Here is a 19,885-nt window from a genome sequence, read left to right as displayed (position 1 = left end):
AAATTCATAATGCACCATTTTTTTAAAGGCAGATTGCCTGATAATTATTTACCTTATTTGTTTGCAATCCAAATATTTACTTCCAGAAAACATCTCCTACCTTAAGAACGAGTGGAAATGTCTTAAATTCTTTAACCCTTTGCTCATCGGTCGTGGCTAGCACTTGCTAAAGACGAACGAGTCGCGGGGTTTCTAAGAAATATTTTATTTTATTATTAACATCAGCATTATTTCTTTCAATAAATAAATAAATATTTTCCATTACATTGACGATACAATTACACAACTATTTCGAAAAAGAAACATCAGGAGAAAAAGCAAGGCAACAGTGTACATCGTTCTGAACGCATTTCACAGTTCAGTAAAAATACCGTCATCTCCCATCTCCGTCAAAGGAGACGCTCGAAAACATTTCAGTAAAGCTAAACAGTTTTCACCATTGATACAAAATACTCGACTATTCGTTTCCAAAAATATAGAACGCTAACAAATGTGTCTGTTTTTTTTATGTACAGGATATCATATCTGGAATTACAGACCGTTATTAGGCGATCTTCTTGAAATCATTTGGATAGGCAACTCTCGGTAAAGATGAATCGCGTTTCAAAAGACTACCAACTTACGATAGGTACACAGATATAAAGCAATATAAGAATATCACACATTTAACAAGCTACAGTCTGGTCTTACGAAAGAGGAATCCTTCGTATAGCAGGTATAAACCAGTTGTTGTTGTTTTTTTTTTTTACATATACAAGTTACGGTTTAGAAAGTCTGTACAGGTGAGTTTTGGCTGCGTAGTGAAAGAGTTCGGAATTTAAAATTCCACAGGTAGGGTCGCCGGCCAGCTTTCCTGGGACAGGCGTGTGCTCAAGGGGTCACGGAAAGGTCTCTGTCGTCCTTCCCCGAAGATGAAGGGGACATGGGGAGGTCTTCCTCTTCCTCCGAGCACCGCGCCGAGGGCAGCGAGGCGCACTTGCAGGCGTTGACGCCCACCCGGTGCGAGCTGCTCTTGCCCTCCTTCTTGTGCTTGACCCTGCGGTTCTGGAACCAGATCTTGACCTGCTTCTCGGACAGGTTCAGGTAGGTGGCGATTTCGATGCGCCGCAGTCTGGACAGGTACATGTTGGAGGAGAACTCCCTCTCCAGCTCCAGGAGCTGCGTGCTGGTGAACGCCGTGCGCATCCTCTTGCTGCTCTGGAGCTGGCTGCTGTTGCTCTCTGCACAAAACACCAAGGGGGGAAATGTTAGCCTGCGCTTGGCAATGCAGCAAACAGAACACCTGTTGTCGCACCACGGTAAAACTTTAACTACCCGGTCCAAGAATACAATTACTCCCACCTTTAGCCCTGACATGCATGCGTCCACTGCACACACCAAATGACCTGTTTCAAACACCTTCGCCTTCCGTGCACGCAAACAGAACAGCAGATCACGCAAACGAATGACTCGCCAGTAAAGGTCTAGGTACATACCGATGGAGATGCAATGGAACTGCCGGGGATCTGGCACAGGGTACGCCGCCTGGTAGATGCCCGCGCCGTGGTTGATGCTGACCCCCGCGGACGCCGTGTGCTGCCTCCCGAGCGCCGAGTGACAGTACTGGGAGCTGAAGGCCGGGAAAGAGGCCTTGAGCAGCGGTATGGCCGGGGGAGACGGGTGAAGCTGGGAGGCCGTGACGCACAAGGGACAGACGCACAGCAGTCCAGGTTTGCGCGAGTGGCAGGAGCCGGCGGACAGCCCGTGAAGAGGGTGCGGAGGATGCACGGCGTAGGGAAACAGCGGCGGGCTGTTCTCAGTCCCCTTTTCGTTAGCCTCCCTCAGAATCAAGGAATCCACAAGGAACGATCTGGGCATCTTTGCAAACTTCGTCTTCTCTCTCTCACTTTTTCTCTCTCTCTTTCCCTCTCCGCGTTGTTGTCAACGTGGCTGGACAGCAGAATGGTGCTGAAAGCGAAAAGTGGTCTTGTTTAAATAGTCAGAGCATAGTTTACCCATGTGATGGTTACGCCATGAGCGGCTGAGAGCCCTCAATAGGCTTTTTGTGGCTTTTCTCTTGGCATTCACACTGCACGCTTCCCTATTATTTCACTTGTTAACTAAATGAACTGCATAATGTACTCTATTCTTGTCAGCCCCACCCACGCCGTAAGAGGCGCCCCACCCCCCTCCCCGGCAGTCTTTCCTCCCTTTTTTATTTTCGTATTTCAAAACGATTAAATATTTTTTCTCCCCTTTCTTTCCCATCCAGGGCTTGTTTTCCTAGGCTTTACGCCTCTGGGTTCGTAATTGGTAGAGCTCCCATTTTGGTGTTATCCTGTCTCCATCTGGGGCTCGTTAGGACCCCACCTTTCTCAGCGCTGTCTCCCCACTCAGTGTCCCAGAAAGTATTCTTCCTGCGCACCTACAGTACCTGATGGCTTGCGTTCTTCTGAGCACAACAGGGGTGGGTGCAAGTCCGGAACACTGCGATTCCTTATGTGGCAGAAGCTTTGCATCGATTGAAATATTTCCCCTGTTTTGTCACCGGAGGGCAATGGGGATGGAGAGGTGTTCTGTCTTGAAACTCCGTTAACACATGATTTGAAATGCTCTGTACTCATCTGACGGCAGCTTGCGCGTGTTCTGAGACGAAAAGAATTGAAAAACGACGTGTTTGTTTTCATCGTCTTATTTTAGCAACTGCGTCCGATGGACGTTTCTCTGGCTACCACGAAGAAAAATTCGCCCGTTGTGCATTCCACTGATTTTTATGATTATTTCAAAGATTCAGGGATATCCCGTTGTTAGAATGATTCAGGCTAGTCTTAATTTTTTAATGCGGCTAATAAAATGGATTATCATACGCTGTCTTATTTTCATCAGTGAACTTCACCTTAGTAACAGAGCAAAAATGTTTTTCAATATTATACAGATTAAAATATGTTTTATGCACAGCCGAAATAAGGTTAATTATTTTTGGATTAAAACTCCAGTAAGAGCGAGGTTCAGCTACTTCCTTATAACGATCATTTTCATTTATGAAGTTATTATCATTGCATTATAGCGATTGCAGGAATATAGTTTGCTTTAGCTGTCTGACATGTAAAATGTGTGCTGCTAAAATTCTTTGCTGTCTCAAATATAGATCAGATATTATAAGAAAGAAATTGTGTGTGTACTAAATACAATTTATATTTCTCGACTGTATTTTTAAACGCCCATATGTGTTCGAAGTACTGTTCAGTGTAATAACAAAATAAACCTTTGTACTATTCTATGGGTTATTTAATGGTTATTTTGAGGGACCTGTAGCCTTTACACTTTTTACTGTGATTGTCGAAAAGAACAGCAATCACCGAGAACCAGGCAGTGTGGTTAAAAAACGGAATAATTCCCTAGCGCAGACCCCCGGGGTACGTGGAAGAATATATAAAAATAACCAGGTTTTCAGTGCCTGGACCTTATTGAATGTCATTGTAGAACGTTCTGAATGGCGGATAAAGGGAGTCGAATTAAAGTGTGCGACAGGGAAGGCTCAGGACACACAAAGAGAACTCTGTCACACTCAGGCCAAATCCGTGGGCTTTTTAGCAAGCCTCCTCGCTATGATTGAATTAAGTAATAGGAAAACATTTTCTTTCACTTTAGAGCCACTAAACAGGGACTTCAAAGGAATGGCACTTTTTAATGTGCGAGTAAACAATAGAATGTGTTTTTGTACTGAGAGTTTTTGCTCCTCCGCCCAAATAGTTCAGACCACTCTCCTGCTTTCAGCCGTAAGGCGTTTTATATACTTCACCGCGTCAAAGGGATACATTTGAAATACATACGAAAAAGAAAAAGAAATAGTAATACAATTCGCTGTTTCAGTCTTGGTTACCAAACACACCCGGTGCTGGCGTGACAGAAACATATTTTCGGGGTTTTTTTTTTAAATAAGAACCGTGTTCCTGGGGAATACAGAAGGTTTAAATTTCGTTGCTCTGGTGTTGTGCTGTGTTGCGTTGCGTGTTATTTGAAAATCGTTTTGTGTCGTAGCCAGTCTATGCGAGACATCAAACGCTCGAATGAGAAAATGAACATCCACATGAAATCGACTGATATATCTACCACCGCCTACACCAAGTTGACCAATTTTTTCCTTCTATATGATCTATATCTTTGCATTTTTAAAACGTTACTTTCCTCACACGTTTACACGCGTACATCGCAGTGGCAGTGGAAATAAGCTTATATACAGTTTCCGTCAGCTCGGTATTCATGGGGTTTCTTTCTTCTTAAAAAAAATATCCCCCAAAGCCGATTATTTTGTCGAACCAAAGCAGTTAAAAAGAGATCGATACGTCAAACTAGTCAGCTCTGCGTAGAAGGACCTTGTGCTGCCTTTCAGGTGAGCACAGCTTTCACAAAGTGGAAAACCCTTTGTCGCAGCACTTTTACTACTCACTTAAACTCACCACCAGCCATGGGAAGAAATTGTCTTGGACTCCCTCCAATGCCTGTTGGTGTCAGACACAAATATTTCAGGTGGTCGAGACAGAGCCCTGTGCTGCTCGGTGTAACAGTTCTACTATGATATTAATATTCCGGTAGCGGTTGTATTGCTGTGGTTTTGACGCATCAACGAGGCTAGAAACTCAGAACGCTTTCTATTGGCGATTGCATGCAGAGGTATGGGAGTATTCTGTCAATTGTTCACCCACGAGAAGAAACAATTCTTTGGTGCTCATGACTGTACGAGACAGAAGACAACCTGATGCAATGGTTTAAGCTGTGGACATATTAAGAATGGTTGGAGCAGAAAACATATTTTGTTCGTGACTGCATAGATAGCACGAATTGCATACTCTGTAACATAATCTATATTATAGGTCTGCTTTAACACAGAATGATTTTTGATTGAGAATATACAAAATATTTTAAATAACGTTTGCAATAATAGTATATACGATGAGGTGAAATTGTTTCAGTCGTAAATGTAAAAACCCATTAGTTCAAAAGCGGTGCGTTTTTCTTACACTTTCTAGGTACAGTAAATACAGTTTATCGCTCACATGAATCACTGAGCTAGTAAGGAGACTGCCGCCAGTAATTCGTTTCTTTGGTTTTAGACAAAAAAAAAATCAACCAAACATTTAAAAAATCGAATCGAATCGATTATTATTATTATTATTATTATGATGATGATGATGATGATTATAATTTGATAGCTCGATTACCTTTATACTAATTCAAAGAGTTTCTTTATCATTTGTTCTTGGATCTAACCTGAAATAGACACCAGACCGCAGACCCCCTACAAAAAAACTTCCGATATTTTGTTGGGTTGGTTGTGACAGTTCAAATCATCTCTCCCGGCTGATGAGTCTCTCAGCCCCCCCCCCCATACTATCAGAGACAAGGGCCACCGGCGGCTTGGCACCATCCTTAAGCAGTATCAGATAATTACCTCCGCACGCGTACTCACTGCAGACGCGCTTTTCCAATCAGCACCTCCCCGGCCCGGCGCGCTGAATGACTCCCCTGTCATAATGACCCGTATTTGTGTAGCTCATCCAGGCTCTGATGGAGGGTGCGCCGCACGAGACAGGCAATACCACTTAACGGCAATGAAAGGTATAATTTGGTCACCACGTCCTCTTTACCGCCGCCACCACCACGACAACAACAACAACAAAACAAAACCCCGGCCAATTAAGTCCTTTAACAACCAGCAGGCCCATAAACACGATCGTAAGAGCCTGTTATTTTCTTAATGTTTCTGTAAGTAACATTATCCACTTGCGAACAGGTTGTTTAATTCAGTGCGAGTGTTTGTGCCGTGCGCTTGTCCTGTTTACCGGTTGATGCTGTTCCGTTCCTACCCATTTCCTGGACACCTTGCGTTCAACTAGAAGCGCAGAATTAACCTCAATATGGAATGTTTTAATTAGAGCACCGTATTTCAATTACACGTTTTCTTTCACAAAAGCGTCAGTAATAATAGGTGGCGTTATACACTGTATTTAAATTGTAATACAACATCAGTTCAAATTCTACAAATCAAAGATTTGTGTCGGGTAAATGTATGGTCTCGAAAGTATTTCCTTCGATTCAAAGGTCAATTTGTCTCCGTTTGCATACCTAGAAAGCGAACCTATGTTATTATTACTAAATACATCATACTGACTAAAGCTTAGTCTATCAGGCTGAAGTGTGCAATTCGTCCGCTATTAAAAGGTTCCTTTAAGAAATATTCCGGGGGAAATTATAACGACTAATTTAAAGAACATTTTGGGATAAAATGGAAAACAAATATTATTGAAAATGCACACTCTAATTGTAAAAGTGGGGTTCGTTCTGGTAACAATTGTCTACCCCCCTTCGAGATGAAAAATGTTTTCAGGTAATGATTCCAAAAAACAAAATCCAGCCGACAGATGGCCTAATTTTATTTTTTAAAAGATCACTGTATATCCTTTTCATTTTCTGAGTAGTAGATGTTTGCAATTCATTTTAACAGGAATCAAAAGATCATTCCCTGTTCTAACATGAGCAGGGACATTGAGCGCAATTGTTTTATACGGACCGAATAGATGGAGCATTTTGCAGCGCTCATCTGTTACTGACTTGGGTGTGTGTGTGTGCGCACAATACAGAGGGGACAGCGAACGACCGAAGGAAGTATGGAAATAATCCTTATTTGTAATCCCAATTGGGAATCGACGAATAGTTTTGACCTCACTGAACCCAGCTGATCTGAGGCCCTCTAGGGGCGAGAGTAGGAACTACACGCAGAAAGCTACTGTAGGGTACTGTGGGCATTCTCTCGCAGGACTGTACTCCTGAACCCGGCACCTACGTTTACATTTCTGTCCGTCAAATTTCGAATTATATGAAACCAGACAAACAATGTTATATTTTCTTTTTTCAAACTGAGTGTTCCTCGGACTTAGATTAGCAATGTGAGGTAGCAGGTTTAAGTTGGGGGCTCAGTATGTATTAACGGAAAAGCTGTGGGTTCAAATTCTAGACAGCTCACTGTACCCTTGAACAAGGTACTTAGGCTTCGCTCATACTGCTCCACCGTTGTGGCATGCTATAGAAATAGGTTCACCCCTAAAATGATTTGGATAAAGTCAGTCATTACATTTAATAACGATAATATAGACCATCTCACATATCTAAGCGTCGTAACGCGTAATTTAAAAATTTTGCGGAGAGTATCCACGAGAAATACATCCGATTCTAGCCTCTCAACATTACAGTGCTTGTGTTTCGAATAAAATAGTGTCTTCATACATCAAAAGCCACCCAGCGTGGACATATATATATATATTTTGTATGGATATTTAACACAAGGGAAAGGATTGTATTTCAAATTCTTTATCATTTTAAGAAACGTGAACAATGATACTAAAATACAATCTCGATTATGATTTTCTTGTTTAGGTTGCTGCTGTTGCATCGTTTACTGCTATCATTTATATTTAATGGTTTCTATCTGGCTGTGGATGCCAGCATATCAATATGGTAGACCTAAAATAAATAATAAAGCGTTGAATTAATTCGCTGGGATTTTGTGCCACTTTTCCCTCAAGTAGACTAAATACACTTCATCCACTTTTAAATTAATAATGTTAAACGAGGTCAATTGCAACAGTTTTACTTTTATAAAAAAGGCAGCGATACACATCTTTTAACAAACAAATTTTTGCTGTAGTGAAATTCAAGTCTACATTTGTATAGTCGATTCTGTATGAGGGACACGAGTTCGGAAAGTTCAGTCGTGCTGCAATTCGATATAATCATCTACCACAGTGTTCATTGTTTTATTATATTATTAGTAGCAGTACGGTCATTATTACCACGTGGATGTTTGCTCCTGTCTCCTGGTAGTTTGTTTCGTTCGTTTTGCTCAGAAAACTGCTTCACAACCAGATGGGTCGTTTTACAGCAGTGAGTTGAGGCACGAAGCAGAAAACCCAACTATGAAGATGAATATTGAATTCTTGAAAATTTTCCACAATCTGTCAAAGGATGCTGCACATTGGTGGTGGTGGAGGGGAGACCCCATTACCTGTAAAGCGCTTTGAGTGGAGTGTCCAGAAAAGCGCTATATAAGTGTAAGCAATTATTATTATTATTATTATTATTATTATTATTACAATCAGATCAGAATGAATGAATGAGTGAATCAGTCAATCAATCAATTCAATCAATCACATAGAAATGTATTCCCTATGTTGCGAAACTATTGCTTTTTTGTTACACTGACCTAATTCAATTGCTGAATCCAATCAATCTACTGTCTATGACTGGTACATATCTAGTACTACTACCTATCACAGCTGAGCTCTGCACAAGGCGACAGCCCCCCGGCTCTCACTGTCCCCTCCTGTCGTCTCCCAGAGTGCGCTGGCGGCACTCAGCTTCCGCGTGGACACCACCAGGCCACGTTGCTCTGGAAGCCTGTGACTGGAAGGTTGCCGGTTCAAATCCCGCGGCCGGCAGAGGAATCCTACTCCGTTGGGCCGCTGAGCAAGGCCCTTCACCCCAACTGCTCCAGGGGCGCCGTACAATGGCAGACCCTGCGCTCTGACCCCCAGCTTCTCTCCCTGTCTGTGTGTCTCATGGAGAGCAAGCTGGGGTATGCGAAAAGATGAATTCCTAATGCAAGAAATTGTATAGGGCTGATAAAGAAACATTATTAACATTATAAGGTGTGCCACAGGAAGACTCTTCGGGGCAAGACCGTGTCCCCCACTGGCCGCCAGAGGAACAAGCAGGGGCCGTTCGCAACCGTCCTCATATCCCCAAGCAGGCCAAGAGGAGCAGAGAGGCTCACTTCCTCCTCAACACTTACTACAAAGAAACCTGCCTGCAGGAGGTCTAGTAATCCAGGTCGCTGTGCACTGATCCTAAACAGCCCCTGATGGATGTGAAGGCTTTGGGGAGATCAATGAGGTGGGCATGCTGAGCAGCCAAGACCCCGAGCGGGGACCCGCAGCCTCCGAGAGCCTAGCGTCCTGCAGTAATAATCCTGACCTTGGAGCTGGCCGGGCCCAGGCCCTGGGAGGAGCTGACAGCAGGGCTGGAGCTGGCTGGCAGGTCTCAGACCCCACTGGCCGCGTTTCACAGCTTCTGCCACCTCCAGCACCACGGCAGCCCGCAGGAGACACCACTTCACTGTATTGCGCTCTTTTTATCACCCGGCGTCAGCAGCAGGAATTCATCAGGTTATCACAGGGGGACAAACGTGAGTTCTGGAATGTTTTCCTGTTTGACTGCACTGAAGTGTCAGCGAAGTTCATACTGGGCGCACAGACTCAGAGGAGAATGACCACAGTTTAAGAAGTTCACTTCAAGCCATTGAGAAGAGTTTGCGAAGGTGAGTTTGACTCTGAACAGCTGTCTGGATGGCTCTAAGGGGAAGAGACGATAGGCCGGCGATGAGTGTATCAGGGGTGGTAGACTGGAGCTCCTAGAAGCGTCAGTGTTTAGGAGCCTTTTTCAAGGTGTTCGTTTTTTGACATAAGTAGAAGCAGTGATGTGTAGGAAAATAACATGGCATTGTAATCCAAAAACAGCAGTGAAATCAAATCCCCCAAGCAATATTTAACATCTAAAACAATTGATTGTCCCCGTAGACTTTGGAGACGAATCCCGGTATCTAAGCTTGAGGTTTTTAACATGATAGATTCCCTTCTTGCTTTAAAAAATAGTGTTATTTAAATGTCATTATTGGTATTTTTATTTTGTTATACTTAATAAAAATGGCTGTTTCTTGTGTGCCTTCCTTGGGGCCTCTGTCTCAGGCCGTACCTGATCTTTCTCATTCGTGACAGGACAGCAGACTACTAATCTCTCACTTACCCAAACAGTCCTGACAATGGGACAGGATGCCCCCCTGCCAGCCCCTCCTGTTTACTCCAGACCGGCAGGCAGGTTCTCCCTTTCCCAGTGTCCCTTGTGTTACTCATGTACTAAAACCACATCTTCCCTGGGAACTCTTCCTCTGAGATAACAGGCCAGGCCTTTGAAACAGCAGCTGCTTTCAGGGCAGCACCAGGGAGGTCAGTGAGTTCTCTGCCCAGCCCTCTGGGAGAAGCTAAAGGTCATGAGTGAGTATTGATCTGCTCCTCAAGCTAAAAGCAGTGATACCTGGTAACACCATCAGACACTGATGAGGCCAGAAGAGCCACAGAAAGCCCTGGAAAAGGGAGACTCCTGTGATGTTGCTATGAGTTTCTGGTCTCCTTGATGTTTTGTGGTTGCATAGTACTGTATATAAAAGAGCTCCGATGTGTTCTACTTTTATGAAACTGGCTTTGGGTTTTCAGCAGCATAAAACCCCAAATGAAGACTGAATCTTGAAACTCACAGATAGCTTTCTCACTTTTGGCATTGATACTGTGTCAGTTGTCACAAGGCAACACCAGTGTTCAGATCCCTGCACGTTGTGTAGTTCCAGTGACAGAGAGTCATTGTAAGACTGCCCCAGGGAGTGTTCAGCACAAGAAACCAGCTTTACCTGGTACAGAGATTCTACAAAAAGCACAAACATATTTAGAAATCACTGCAGTGATCTTACTCCCTAAGCGTTCATGTACTTAAAAATGCAGTTAAAATGTGAAACTGTACTGTCACCTCAGCCAGATCAGCTCTGTTTTTGAGTGCACAAAATACAGAATCACTCATGAAGAACAACTCTTAAGTACCAGTACGTTCATTAATATTGTTTAAAATGTGTGCAATTAAAAGAGATTGCTGTATAAGCATCTAAGGATAGTCAGTCATTGGTCTTTTGCTTGTGTGTGTATGAATGCTGATGAATGCTGTGTAAAGAGTACAGAGGCATGTGAAGTTCTCAAAGCAGCCCTGGAGAGAGTGATGAAGAGTCCCTGTGTGCACCAGCCTGACATGTAACCAATATATGTTTTCATCTGTACAGTGCTCACGTCTGTAGTTATGTGATTGCTAACACAGCCTCCAATGGAGTAAAATATGTAGGAAGAGTATTTTTTTTAATCGTGCTACTGTATGTGTATGAAGAAATATGCCATTCTTTATCAATGTTCATGAGCTTATGCATAATCTAATATTCCTGGTTTAGTCTTAACATCAAAGGTTTCTGTTTTATCAACTTAATTCTTCAGCGTGTTGAACCTTCTTTTTAAAAAAAATACTGAGTGGCATTAAAAAACAATAAGTTGGCTATTGATTGACTTCTGTGCTCAATTGTTGTATTTTAAATGCATCACAGTATGGTTTTAGCAATAAGTGGTAGGAGCACTAAAGGACTATATGAAATCATTAGGTAGGTCTCTTGGATCAAATAGCCGTTAAAAGTCCTGTGAGCTAGATGGACCGAATGACCTTCTCTCATTTGCAAACTTGATCATTTTCTTCCATCCATGCATTTTCTAACCACTATCCAATACAGGGCCATGGGCAAGCTGGGGCCTATCCCAGCAAGATACAGGCACAAGGCAGAATACACGCATGGACACCAGTCCATTGCAGCACAGACACACACAAACACAGACCAGTTCACACCACCTCACGCCAGGGCCAGTCTTCCCAGAAGCCAGTTAACCTGCCAGCAAGTCTTTGGACTGTGGGAGGAAACCCATGCAGACAACATACAAAGTCCTCCCCAGGTCTAGAATCGAACCCGAAACCCCTGCACAACCATGCTATAACCAGCGTTTGTTTACGTGGACTTCAGTGCTGCTGCTCGATCACACACACACAGATCCCAACTACAATGATTTTTTTTTTTATTCCTGAATGGAATCAAACCCCAGCGAATCCCTCCCACCCCACCCCGGAACAAACAACCTCCCTCAGACGGCCATGTTAGAGCTTCCCTCGGGGCTGTGCTCCGGGGCTCACACACAAACCTCCGGAGGCAGTATTAGGGAAGGGAAAACCAACAATGACTAAAAGTGGGGCTTTTTTTCTTCTTCCAAGCAGCAGCAGGACATGTGAACAGAAGACAATGGGTTTGCATTCACCCTGCTACAGTAGCAGGCTAGGTTTCCAAGTAAGAACTCTGAATGTGAATTTAGCTAGTTTTGGATAAAGACGCCTTTCAGCGTCAATAAACAGCATGAATGTGTGCGGCGGAGTTACAACTTAATGAGATTGAGTGGAAGTGTACGGGTCAGTGCTGGGCTTCTGGCCTGTGTCATGCTAATGAGCCCGGCAGACTGCAGCTGAAAAACTGCTGGAATTTCTCTCCTCGTCTCATTGAGCTCGGAGGCAGGGTGACCCAGGTGATGGGCCGCCACTCCAATGGCAGACGGCAAGCTTCCTGGCGCGGGACGCCGGCCGGAGGGGGCGGAGCGTTTGCCCGTCCTCTCTTTGAAGCCGCGGGGATAATGGATCAACCGCGGCGGAAGGAAATTGATTTCATGATTTTTCTATCATTTCAACAACCCCCCCCCCCCCACTCCATCTGATTTCAGAAAGGGATTGGGGAGAAAAAAAGGCTAATTTAATCAGCCTGGCCCTCAATACTAATTAAAGGAGAAGAAAGGGGGCAGTAATGAAAGAGGTGGTGAGGAGCTCTGATGTTGCTGGTGGGAACCTCTTCTTAATTAGGTGAAGTCTTAAAGTAAATAATGTTACTGGAGACAAGCATGAAAGCTTTATTGCGTCGTCACTGTATGGCCAGTCAAATTCCCATGATTGATTACAGAGGTGTTCCTGGCTGGGACGTGTGGAGCACGCCCTGTCATGCGCGGGACGGCGCTCTCCGGGGTCCTGGGTCTCCCTCGGCGTGGCTCCCGCGTGGCGCAGCCTATGTGTGTCGCTTTGAGCCTCCACAGGGGAGATCCCCTGCCCCTGCCCCTGCCCGCTCGCTCAATCGCTCCGCGCACACAGCCCCACAGCTCCAGGGTGTGTCGTCTGCGGGGCGCCGCCTGGCACTGCAAGGCCACCACAGCGCCCAAGCAGACAAGTGGAAAGTGCATTGACACCAGGGAGCGGGAGGCTCTTCTTTACTCAAAGAGTTGTAGGAGTGTGGAACACCTGACCTAGCCATGTTGCTGAAAAGAGTACCCTGGTTCTTTGAAGAAAAACAGCTGGGAGAGATTCCAGGATCAATAAGCTACCGACAATAAGCTACAAACAGGATAGATGGGCCGTATGGCCTCCTCTCTTTTAGAACCGGTCTCATGTTCAACGATGCTCTAGTGGAAAGGACAGTTTTCGTTCTTGCCGCTATAAATGCGGACTGGCAGAAAACGTTAAAAAATGTTCTCTGTGTTCAAACACTCAAATCAAACACCTGCGTTAGTTCACTTTTCGTGATATGGTGGAAGTTATGTGTAAGTGCTGTAAGAAAAGATTAACCTGCTTGGCCACAGATATGTATGTCTGTCAGTGCACTGATCTGTAACTTTTAAAACAGCTGTAGTTTTGTGCTGTTGTCCTCTTTCACCAAACCAACTAAATTATGGAAACTGCCATTGGCTCCACGGACAATTCCTGCGATTTTCCAATAAAATTTCCTGTTTAATTATCGGGAGCCGGTTTTAACTTCAGACACAAGTTGTTTCTGCCTCAATTACAATGAACAATGGAAGCACACCCGGTGAAGCATGGGGGCATCCTGCTCACTCTATTTAGCTCAGTGTTGACTAATGATACTTCACCTCCAGAGAGAGCCATTGAGAGGCGGGTGAGGAGAGGAAGAGATCAGCCCCTTCACTCCCCACAACAGACAGGACAGGCCCTTCTGCCTTCTCCGCTGGGTGTCTTGGCCAGCACCTCTCTCTCTGAACGCTGAGAGATCTTGCGCTGTTAGTGTGTCACTCGCTGCCCTCCATCACCAAGGCTGGAAAATAAAATAACACTTTGTCTCTGCGGCGGAAGATCCCATTCTGCTGCGCAGTTGCATTGTGCACTTGCCCGTCTTGGAAGTTTAAATCCTTAGTCTTGCTAATTTGGAACTGAAGTAGTTTAATGCCTGGCATTAATCATCACATTTGGCAGGCAATGAAGTGCCAAGCCATGGAGGCCTGTGGGCTTCCTCAGGATTCGTGCGTTAGTTAAGACTTCAGAAATCATCTGTGAGTGTTGTAAAATTTCCCTGGTTTTGCTTTCGGTTTTGAAACCAGAATCAAGAGCCCTCTGAGTCCTGTTGTTCAGTGAAGGTGCAGCGTGATAGAGCTGTTGCTGCAGTTATTGCAGATCGGAGGGTTCTGGCAGTGGCACAGGGGTGGGAGGCAGTCCGACATGGGCACAGCGATCGCTGCAGGAACAGTTACAGTGCAGGGTGGCCAACACAGGTCTTTGTATTGCGTAACAGAGCAGCTGTTTCTCTGAGCCCCCCGAGGCTGCAGGAGCTGTGGGCGTGAGGCTCAGAGGCATGAGAAAATAAGCACAGGCATGCGTGTGAGCCTGAGAGAGTGAGATCTGCGCTTCTCGCTGTAAACAGGGAATGGACACAAGTCTGATCATCTCATCAGGGAGTCAGGCTAGGCACCGCGGGGACAGGGCACAGGTTCCAGTTACACCAGGGGAAATATTACCTGCAGGAGGGAAGGAAAAAGCAGGGTGTTCTCCTGAATGTAAAAAAGGATGAAAACAAGGTCTGCTCTGCTTTATGCTTCCAGGTTAAAAGGCCTCCTGTCATTCAGGCACTTACTACAGTAGAATGTGATGAAACACACAGGTTATGGACCAAGTTAGGTTTGGGAAAATAGTTTACATCAGGGCTGGCCAGGCCTCAGTGCCAGTTTCACAATTCCCCACTGTTGATAGTGATAGCTATTACTCTATATTAGGTTACAGCAGGGACCCTGTAACTAGGGGTGTATTTGGGTGAGTTTCTCTCTTTATGGCGGTAGGAAAGACAAACTGCTGAGAGGAAATCTTTCTCGTTTTATTGACTTGAATCCTGGCGCTCGAATAAAGGTACCGTAAAGGGATTTGTGGGTCCCCGGAGCTGCCGGGCAGAGTCCTGCTGTGTCAGGGGTGCCCCGCGGGGGTGGGACGGGTCAGGTGAAGGAGCGGATTAGTGGGCCCGCGGCGCGCGGGCAGCAGGCCGGAGCAGATGGGCCAGGCCGCACGGCGCACTGCGGCCGTCGGGGCGCCACTCCGAGCCGTCCTGACAGAGCTCGCCACACCCCTCTGGCCCAAAGCCACTGGCATCAAAGCGGATTAAGCAGGGTTAAGGGCCTCCACTGGCCTCCACATTGATGAATCCACTAGCCTAATGCACCTTAGACCATTGCATGAAAGCCAGGTAATGGGCTTATCCACATTCATACCTCCAGGCTGCCTCCTGCTCACAGTGCCCTGCTTGGTTGAGGAGTTACTATTAAGTACCCAGGGAGATTTCAGGATGAATGCATGGTTAGAGCTGTATTTTTGACTAGGTTAGGGCTTATGATTAGGGATATGGTTAGATTTCTTATTTACTCTCAGATACGCCTACCCTACATCCAAGAGGGAGAAAGGAGAGGGAACTCAATTGAGCTGGCAGTACCCATCTCCTATCTCAGCCTGAGGAACAGACAGCGAGCCTGTCTCTCACTACTAATAATACAGTGTGTGATCTCCTTTCCCAGCCTGAGGAACAGCGAAGCTGTCTCTCAATAATGTTCTACGTGTTGTATGTTGTATGTAAATGTCCTGTGATGTATTTGTATTGTGAATGTATGAGGATGTTGTCTTGAATGTATATGCTTTGGCAACACTGTAATTTCTTGGTCATGCCAATAAAGCTGTTTGAATTTGAATTTACACCTGTGTGCCTAGCATGCGTTTCTGTGGCAACATAAAAACCCTTCTGACCGGCTGTTTCTTACAATTTTGGGGTCCGACCCAGGTGTCCGACAAGTCATGCTGCTCTATTCTTGCACTGGACAGAGGCGGACTGGACTGGACTCACGGGACCTGTTAAACCTGGTCAGCGCGGGGGCCTTGCTGTGTATCAGTGGGCCCATTTGAATGATGTTCTTCTATCAAAGTGGGCGTTTTTTTTTTCTTCAGTCTTCTTTCATTTCTAACACCAGCTTCTTCCTCACTACCCCCTTGCAGATCCTCATCCTCTTATTTTGCCGGCTCCCTCTCAGAGCCACAGAGCCAGACGTCACATGTGGAGTGTGCTATGGGTGACAATGGGGCTAGGGTACATTAGCTGTTACCCCCAGCACAGCCAGCGCAGGGGCAGTGTCACTGGCACACCTGACGAGCCTGATGAGCAGGGGGAAACAGCCTCTCTGTGGTCACCCACCCCCTCCCGGGCCCCAGGCCCTGTATCCACCAGACATGAGCCAGTGACCATCCTTTAACCTCCCCCCTGGTAAAGCCCCTGATCGGCCCGCAGGCCCCTTCAAAGGGAGGAGGAACAAGGAGTGTGGAGAAGAGGGGAGGAGGCTGTGACATTATAGCTTATCTATCTCCCACATATCTTTGTCCAGCCCTCCTCCGGCCCATCTCCTCTCTGATGAAGAAGAAAAAGCCGACAGGCCCGAGGCTCTGAGGGAGGACTTTCTGAATTCGCACGAGCCCTCAGGTTAACTGCTCCGTGACCTCTCCGTGTCGCTCTCTTCTCTCCGCCTGAGCCTCTGGACAGCTCACAGCTGCTTCCTCGCGGTCGCCTGCCGCCCCGACATTGTTCCCCGGCAGCAGCGAGTGGGCGCCTGGTTTCGCAGTTAAACAACCCGCCCCACGCGGGCCAGAGGGGGACGTCCCCGCGCGCTGGGAGAGGGGCTCGCCCGCCTTCCTGCTCTAGGCCCGCGCGTGGACTTCCTTCCATGGCTAAACTCGAAAACCGTCCGAGATGCGAGTCTCAGAGGTTCGTATGGACCCACACAGGTTCAACTCTCTGGCGCCGGACGTCCTGCAATCTTATAGAAATGCGCCTTTATGCCGCTCGAGAATCCCTGAATGGCTTTTAAAAAGTGTTTCACACGGAGACAGCTCCTGGGGGCTGCCGCCTGCAGAAGCAGAGCAGGGAGCTGCAGGCTGGGTTCTGAATGAGAATCAAGCCCCACAACAATGCAATGGATTTCTTTTCCCCACAAGTTCCTCTTTTGGCTGCCTTTTAATAGGTATCACACAGTGTGGGGGATTTCATTCATTCTGACTTTGCAATGTATCTTTTCCACTAGATTTGCTAACATTAGGCTCATTAGAAATTAAACCATTTGATCTGGGAAGAATTAGCCCACGGGAATGGACCACCCAATCTCTTCAAACCATTTCTCCTAATGTGGTCCAAATATTGGTTTTCCCTTAGTGTGTACATCCATACAGCAGCCATAAAGTATTCATTGTGCAACAGTAAATGTGTCAGCAGTGGGCAGTGTCAGAGTTCATGATAATCCCAAGATTGAGCTCCTCTGATTTGCATACATACATTTTTAATGGACTCTATAGAAAGAGATTCTTTTGCTTGCAATATTACCGATTGTTGTGTTGCTCATGGCAATGGGCCGCTTGAGAAGGATATTTTACCTTTTAAAAAAAGGTGGAAAATATTCCTTCGATTCTTTTTAGTTTTAGTCTGGTCATTTATCGTCCATTTTCCTACACCGATTTGCCTTTTTGATTAGATTAATCAGAAGATTTAGTTCAGGGGAATCTGAAAGGGTAAGTCATGAATAATAGAAGTCAGGTGGTAGATATTGTGGAAAGGAGCAAGGAAAGAAAGAGAGTAACTCAACTGATATGATTTCCCCTCACTTTTTATTACTTGCCCTCAAAAATAGAAAATCACTTTTTAACGTTGTTCCTTCTTTGTTTACTTAAATCCCACTGGCCTGGTCAGCTAGTTCAGTCTCATTGTGTAGACTTGACAGCTTTTACTGTCTCTAAATATATATACTCTCTTGCTGAGCTGTCACAGAATTCAACAGGGCCTATATGATTGTAAATCGATATTAATACCCACATTAAGGTTTGCTTGTGACGTTTAAATGAGTATTCTTACAGAACAGAGGAATATTTATTTTTTAATATTTCTATCTAGATTCATACGCAGGCTTGCATGCATTCAGGTTTTTAGTACCAAACGATGTATTGTCAAAACTGCAATGTGAATACATTTGCTATGGTTCAGAAAAAGAGATCTTCCGAATCTTGCAGCTTTTTTTTCTCTTTTTGCTCAAACAAAGGCTCAGACGTCAAGGAACTCAAAAGAGTCCTTCTCCGCAATGCTTCATGGGTTAAGAAGGCCTAAAACACTTTGTATGAGATTTTGTATGGGTGACACCATTTTTCCATTTCATCGGACTTTTGGTCTTTAAAATCACAGGTCAAATCAATGAATTTAATGAAGGCCCTGCCGCACAATGGCTGTGTCGTGCATTTTGAACCCAAATAAAAGACTCAGCCCAGGTCACAAAGCTTTTTGCAGAACTTTTAAGTGGTTTGTACACAAATGTGACAGAATGCTTAGAATTTGGCAGCTCTGCGGTCCCCATTGACAAGATGTTCAAAGTATTTGGAAGAGAGAGTGTGAATGACCTTAGATAAGGTACTACTTTTGTTCCCTTTTGTGTCTGTTTTTTATTCACACCCAAACACTCTCAAACAGAACAAGTCAAAGAATGTGTGCTGTATTGTCTTTGCGCCTTTATTTTTCTGTCTTTAAAAAGGCAGAATCGCTCTTTAAACCTGCAAACTTTGACTCTGTGGTCATGCCACTTAAAATTGTGGCATTTTATGCTTTTTTCGTTGCATTTAAAAAGCACTCCTCTTTTATCCATTTTCAGGGAGTTACAGAAGAACTCAAGCATACCTTAATGACACTTTGATCTTTGACATCATTTTAGCCTCTGCTACCAGGGAGAAGAATTATATTTTTTATGTTAATGGGAGACTCTTTTCGTCCCTGCTTTTGTCCAAGAGCAAGTGGTTGGCAATACTTTCAGATTTTAAAGGTTGATTCTTAAAATGTGTGTGCAGGGTTTATTCCCTTTTCTTAATTGTTCCCCTAGCACAGTCTCAGAAAATACTGTAGATACTAGCATTCCATGGAGAGATGTACAGAATGCAGCGATTGTATTCCTTTTTGTTGGAGTTAAAGAAAAAACAAATGATTGTGCAGATTCGGTCCTGTAACTTGAAGTTCCAATTATTTGCCACTTTTAATACCCTTTGTCTCTCATTATTGCCCTCAGCTGGGGATGGCTAATTAATCAAAATGGATTCAATTGCTCGCTGAGAGTGGCAGTGGCAGTTTTGGGGATCCTAGTGCAGGATGATGGATGTAGCTCTGGGACCCTTGTCTTTTCCTCCCTCTGGCTCCTCCTGTGTCACTTCATTCCTGACAGTCCTGCACATTTTCACATCATACAGCCATCACAATGCTGGACACCCAGGAAAGGAAAGCCCTGGAGCTCAGAGCTTTGAACGGAGCTGTGGTTTTCCCAAAGTTCAAAACGTGCCGGCTGCACAATCGTGAGAAATCATGGGCCCCCAGTGTAGAGGACAGAGCTCCTGGTAAGACAACGCTATAAAACACCTTCTGGTTCTGCAGGAGAGGCTGTCATGCAGGGCATCACAAACTTGTATCTTCTGTGTTATTCAGGACTGTGGGGTTCCACTACTGATTCGAAATTAAGTCACGAAATCTGAAGACAGTTATCGATAAAGGTGCTTTTAAATGTTCACAGATTTCACTTTAAAGAAAGCAGTAATATTTCCAGTAAAAAGTAAATCACATTGTTCTAGAAGATAGCTGCATTACATTGCAATTATTACTCTGCTATTGAAGACCATAATGCTACAATTGTGTGTTGTACACTGCCTGTCTCCAGAACTTTCAGGTTTCCTATGAAAACCCAGTTCAATATAAATGCAGAGTCCTTTGTATTGGTCTCTGTGTGGTGTTTTCCCTTCATATCATATTGATGGAAGTTTAAACACCGAGTGATAAATGAGGGCACTTGAGGCATTT

The 19,885-nt window shown here is 44.9% G+C and overlaps 1 protein-coding gene across 1 annotated transcript; it reads right to left on the bottom strand.

The window, feature by feature from the left end:
* Positions 1 to 189: 189 nt before the first annotated feature.
* On the bottom strand, positions 190 to 5,585 carry gsx1 (GS homeobox 1). The gene is made up of 3 exons (XM_006627761.3): positions 5,432 to 5,585; positions 1,476 to 1,947; positions 190 to 1,220 (listed from the first exon to the last, which is right to left on the bottom strand). The coding sequence occupies exons 2-3, from the start codon at positions 1,855 to 1,857 to the stop codon at positions 871 to 873; spliced, it is 732 nt and encodes a 243-aa protein (XP_006627824.1). The 5' UTR covers positions 1,858 to 1,947; positions 5,432 to 5,585; the 3' UTR covers positions 190 to 870.
* Positions 5,586 to 19,885: the final 14,300 nt, after the last annotated feature.

The sequence above is a fragment of the Lepisosteus oculatus genome, chromosome 5 (genome assembly GCF_040954835.1).
Source record: "Lepisosteus oculatus isolate fLepOcu1 chromosome 5, fLepOcu1.hap2, whole genome shotgun sequence".
In the NCBI taxonomy this organism is placed as follows: Eukaryota; Metazoa; Chordata; class Actinopteri; order Semionotiformes; family Lepisosteidae; genus Lepisosteus; species Lepisosteus oculatus.
This window is presented reverse-complemented; position numbering and strand designations above follow the sequence as displayed.

Coding starts and splice junctions, on each gene's coding strand:
- gsx1 (XM_006627761.3), bottom strand. CDS start 1,857: ATGCCCAGATCGTTCCTTGTGGATTCCTTGATTCTGAGGGAGGCTAAC. Junction 1,221..1,475: donor GTTCCATTGCATCTCCATCG/GTATGTACCTAG, acceptor TGTTTTGTGCAG/AGAGCAACAGCAGCCAGCTC.